Genomic DNA, 5,224 nt, shown 5'->3' on the forward strand with positions numbered 1-5,224 from the left:
TCCCGCGCGCACCCATTGGGCCGAGCCGCGAATGTCAGCGCGAGTCGCGTCTCGCCATTGGCCCCGCACACGTGCGGCTCTGGCTCACGTGCTTCCGGTTTGAAGGCAAAAAGTGTGCCTGGGTGATTTTTTTTTAAGCGAGAGTTTGTGCAAAGATCCGAGCTGTCAGAGATTTGAGGGGGGGAAAAAGCAGCCCGGCGCTGGCGGAGACGCGCTCTCCCAGCAAAAAAGCACAGGCGATTAAAGGCGCTGCCAGCCTCGCGCTCTGGGCACAGCTGAGCGTGACACCCGGGAAGTCAAACCCCTCACCACTGCCTAGGAAGATGGCTAGACTTTAAAGACTATTTTTTCCCTTTAAGAAAAAAATTCTTGGAGCTTGTTTTTTCTTCCTTTCCTTTCTTTTTTTTTTTCTTCTTCATTGGCCGTGGCTTATTCCCCATTTTAAACAAACCATTGAATCTGGTTGCAGAAAGAAAAAGAAATAGCCAAGTGTCTCCATATCTGGATGTCTACAAATTAAGAGAGGGAGAGACAGCGAGATCTATCTGCTCGATAAGAGCGAGCGATCCAGGCCAGACGCCTGGGCTTTTTTTTTTTTTTTTTCCGCCTGCACCCGCCCCGTGCCTTCGCCGAGGCTTTGCCGGCCTCCTTCCTCCGCACACCCCCACGGGCCGCTGGCAAAGTGGGGTGGGGAGCGAGGCCGGGGGGGCGGGGGCCGGCGCGGCGGCCGGGCCGGCGGGGCGGCCGACCATGGAAGAACAGCAGCCGGAACCTAAAAGTCAGCGCGACCCGGGCCTCGGCGCGGCGGCAGCTACGGCGGCCCCCGGCGGCCTCAGCCTGAGCCTCAGTCCCGGCGCCAGCGGCGGCAGCAGCAGCGATGGAGACAGCGTGCCCGTGTCCCCGCAGCCCGCGCCCCCCTCGCCGCCCGCGGCGCCCTGCCTGCCGCCCCTGGCCCACCACCCGCACCTCCCCCCGCACCCCCCGCCCCCGCCGCCGCAGCATCTCGCGGCGCCTGCTCACCAGCCGCAGCCCGGGGCCCAGCTGCACCGCACCACCAACTTTTTCATCGACAACATCCTGAGGCCGGATTTCGGCTGCAAAAAGGAGCCGCCGCCGCCACAACTCCTGGTGGCGGCGGCCGGCGGAGGAGGCGGAGGTACGGGTGGTGGAGGAGGAGGAGGAGGAAGCCGGATCGAGCGTGACAGAGGCCAGAATGGCGCAGGTAGAGACCCTGTCCACCCCTTGGGCACGCGGGCGCCAGGCACTGCCTCGCTCCTGTGCGTCCCGGACGCGAACTGTGGCCCACCCGACGGCTCCCAGCCGGCCACCGTCGCCGGCGCGGCCGCCTCGAAAGCGGGGAATCCCGCGGCGGCGGCGGCAGCGGCAGCAGCAGCGGCCGTGGCGGCAGCGGCAGCCGCGGCGGCAGCAGCCAAACCCTCGGACAGCGGCGGTGGCAGTGTAGGCAGCGCCGGGAGCCCCGGCGCGCAGGGCGCCAAGTACCCGGAGCACGGCAACCCGGCCATCCTACTTATGGGATCCGCCAACGGCGGGCCCGTGGTCAAAACTGACTCGCAGCAGCCCCTCGTCTGGCCCGCCTGGGTCTACTGCACTCGCTACTCGGACCGCCCGTCCTCCGGTGAGTACCCGCGCCGGGGCCGCGTTGTGCTTTCCCGCTGGGCAGGCGCCCTCAGACCTCCAAGCCGCTGAGCTGGGGAGAACAAACCCAGCTTCAAGTGCTCCCACCTCTAGCCTGACTGTTTTCTGTTTCTCACCCCCTAGTTCCAGTCTCAACTGGATGAATATCCACTTTTGCCACCCCGGTTTCTGTGGCCACCCCTCAGAAGCTACAGTTCCTGGACTAAGAGGCTTGAGTCTCTAGCTTTTGATTTTTGAACTTGGAGCCTGTAGAGTCTTCTTTGTGTTTTACCTTTATCGATATTAGGAAAGATATAAAAAATCAGTAAGATTCGTTTTTCTTCCGGGAAAGAGATATTTAGAAGCTGACCAGATGGTAGGCCCAGCAACCCGGGTTTGAAATCCACCAGCCTAGTCCTGTGGAGGCTGGCATTAATCAGGGCAGGTTTGGGCCAGAAGAATAATCTTCTTACAGACAAACATTATATTTTCTGTAGTGTGTCCATTTACATAGAGACAAATAGGGGGCATGCAGGATGGGGAGGGTGGGTTAACACCATTCTCTTCTAGCCTTGTTGCTGGAGAGTGGGATCGAGGCTTGATAGAATTCAGAGAAAGTCAGTGCCAGAAAGGCGAGTGCCGAGTGCCGGGGATCCTAGTTCTCTGTGAAGCTGGAGACAACGGTACCGGAAAGAAAGCAAGTCAGGCTCAGTAGGGCAGGAGAGCCAACCTTCTCCTGAGCTTCTCCAGTGCGGTGATCCTATGGCCCAGCGGCCTTGCTCTTTCCCTCTGTCCCTTTTACTTCCACACATCTGCCAGTTGGTAGATTACTGCCAGCTAAAGGCCGGGTTTTCCCAGCTTTCCTATGGCTTTTGGTCTGTGTGCCTCTGGAGCCTGGAGGACCCAAGGCCAAGAATGGTCCCCAAGCCCGGGGAGAGGAGGCAAGGCCCACGGGACGCTCTGGCTGGGAGAGCCTGCGTGGCCAGCTGGGATCGCTGGAGAAGTGGCAGGGGCTACTCAGGGAGCCCAGGTCCACTAGGAGGGCCGGGCACAGCACAGCCATGAAAGGGCTCCTTCCTGCCTCGTTTCTCCCTGCCTTGCTGCTGCGGGCCAGGCGCAGATCGATGCGTGCTATCAGCCCCCGCCATCTCGAGACCCGTTATTGACACGTCGGGCTCCCTGAACCTCCGAAAAGCTGCTTTGATTGACTAGCCTGATGGATAGAGTGATTGAGCTGTCAGGCTGCGTGGCTCGGGCTGGCCAGGAGGCTACGATTTTATTACAAGTGTCCGTGCCTCCGCGCCCACGCGCATACAACACCATTCCAACATGCCCCAGACCCTCAAGGCACGGTGGACCCTTTCTGTGGATGTTCACATTTCCTGGGCCATCTCTGCTGGCTCAGTCAATGACTCATTCAAACCCCAGTCCTGCCCTGGAATGGGCCCTGTCTTTGTTCCTGTATGATTTCCTTCTAGAAGGCCTGGAGAAGCCAGGGGACTAGATCTTTCTCCTGAATGGACAGTTCAGGGGAATGCGCCCCAATTTAGACCTGGTTGCTACAGTGTGCTAAACCTGGAGCCTTTGTCATAGACAACTGGTGGCCCCAGGCCCAGGCCTGCCTTCAGGATCCAGTTACCCATCTTACCTTCTGTTGCTAGATTTAGAGATACCAGCAAAGACCCTTCTTTCTAGATAGCTTTGCATAATCACGGATGTGGTAGGGACTTGACTCTGTAGGCTTTTGTAGCGGAGGCAAGGCCCAGTGGGTCAATGCCAGGGACCTGGGCATTGAAGCCATGCTATCCTTTTAGCCTTTCAAAGCACAGACCAACAATTGAATCCTTTCCTGAATCGCCCCATGCTCTCCATTCTCTCTCTAGGGTTGGACCCCCTCCCCCCAAAGCAGCCCTCCTTTCAGCATAGTATTAGAGGCCACAGGACAGATTTCTGCGGGTACTGGTCCTTGTCACCATCCATCTGTCCCTATTTTGCTCATGGAAAGGGATGTAGTCTCCTTGCGAATGCTGTGGGTGGAAAGAGAAAGCTAGACTTGGGTTGGTTGCTGTTGTTCAGTTTCCCAGCTTGAAACTACAGAGCTGGTTCAAAGGAAAGCTAGTAAGTCTGGCCCGTGCAGCTGGGGAGGGCCTCTTTTTCTTACTAGTACCATCCAAGAAGCAAAGCCTGGATTATTGGCTACAGCCTGCAGCTGAGTAGGGATCTCTTCTTCCCCTTGAGAAAAGGGGCAGTGGAGTATGGCCTTCCTGCTTCCTTCATGCCAAAGAGAAAGAGATGGCAGAAAGAGCAGATAACAAATCCTGTGGAGCTGGCCACTTTTGTAGAGCCTCCTCCCTGTTCCTTATGTGGGCTCACGGCTGTAAACAGAGGGGCTATGGCAGGTTTCTGGATATGGGTAACTTCTTGAGAAATAAGGGAGAACCACTGCAAATCAGCCACCCATTTCCTGAGGGCAGGTCCCCACCATTCTTCCTTTATAATCCCGGGGCAGTAAGGAGAAGGCTGCCACTTTCGACTCCAGGCTAGGCCGAATGGGACTCCAAAATCTTTATCTTGGATTCCCGCCTTCTTGTCTGGGAATTACTGTGATTTAAGTCTGTTCCTAGTTCTCCTGAATTGGGGTGCGGGTGTATCTACATCCTCCTTCTTTGCCTGTTCTGCAGACCGGAGCCGGAGACCCCAGTGCCCAGTCAGGGGCTCTTTGATAGAGGGGCTGGCTGGAAGAAGGGAGCTGAGGGATCCCTTCCGCAGGGCTTCCGCGATCACCCCCAGAAGCTTGGGGCGTGAAGTCCAGTCGGCACTGCCATTCTCACGGTTTCCTCTGGCCTCTTCCCCCTTCTTTTCGCCCTGGGTCCCCACCCCCTCCCCGGCCTTTCCCGCTGCTGCAGGTCCGCGCACCAGGAAGCTGAAGAAGAAGAAGAACGAGAAGGAGGACAAGCGGCCGCGGACGGCGTTCACGGCCGAGCAGCTGCAGAGACTCAAGGCGGAGTTCCAGGCGAACCGCTACATCACCGAGCAGCGGCGGCAGACCCTGGCCCAGGAGCTCAGCCTCAACGAATCGCAGATCAAGATCTGGTTCCAGAACAAGCGCGCCAAGATCAAGAAGGCCACGGGCATTAAGAACGGCTTGGCGCTGCACCTCATGGCCCAGGGACTGTACAACCACTCCACCACTACGGTCCAGGACAAAGACGAGAGCGAGTAGCCGGCCGGCGGGGGCCGAGCACTCGGGCCGTGGCGCCCGCGCCCCCTCCAGGCACCGCTGCCGCCGCCGCGTCGGCCCCGGGAAGAATCATCAGCGCGAAAGAGAGAGGAAGCAACAGGGAAGAGACTGAGAGAGAAAGAGAGAGAGATCCGCAGAATGGACAGTCACATCGGAACGAAAGATTTTGGAAAAGGGAGACTTGGACAGGTGCTAAGAAAACATAGGATCTATTCTCTATTCACAGTATAAGGGACGAAATTGCCATCTCCTTAAAGCTCTATCTAGCCAAACTGCTTATCACCTTGTATATATTTAATTTCAGGTAAGGAAAACAAATATGTGTAGCGATCTCTATTTGCTGGACGT

The 5,224-nt window shown here is 57.7% G+C and overlaps 1 protein-coding gene across 1 annotated transcript; it reads left to right on the plus strand.

Moving 5' to 3' along the window:
- Positions 1 to 750: 750 nt before the first annotated feature.
- On the plus strand, positions 751 to 4,858 carry En1 (engrailed homeobox 1). Its single transcript, XM_048329820.1, has 2 exons — positions 751 to 1,636; positions 4,542 to 4,858. Exons 1-2 carry the CDS (start codon positions 751 to 753, stop codon positions 4,856 to 4,858), a joined length of 1,203 nt encoding a protein of 400 aa, XP_048185777.1.
- Positions 4,859 to 5,224: the final 366 nt, after the last annotated feature.

The sequence above is a fragment of the Perognathus longimembris genome, chromosome 20 (genome assembly GCF_023159225.1).
Source record: "Perognathus longimembris pacificus isolate PPM17 chromosome 20, ASM2315922v1, whole genome shotgun sequence".
NCBI lineage: Eukaryota > Metazoa > Chordata > Mammalia > Rodentia > Heteromyidae > Perognathus > Perognathus longimembris.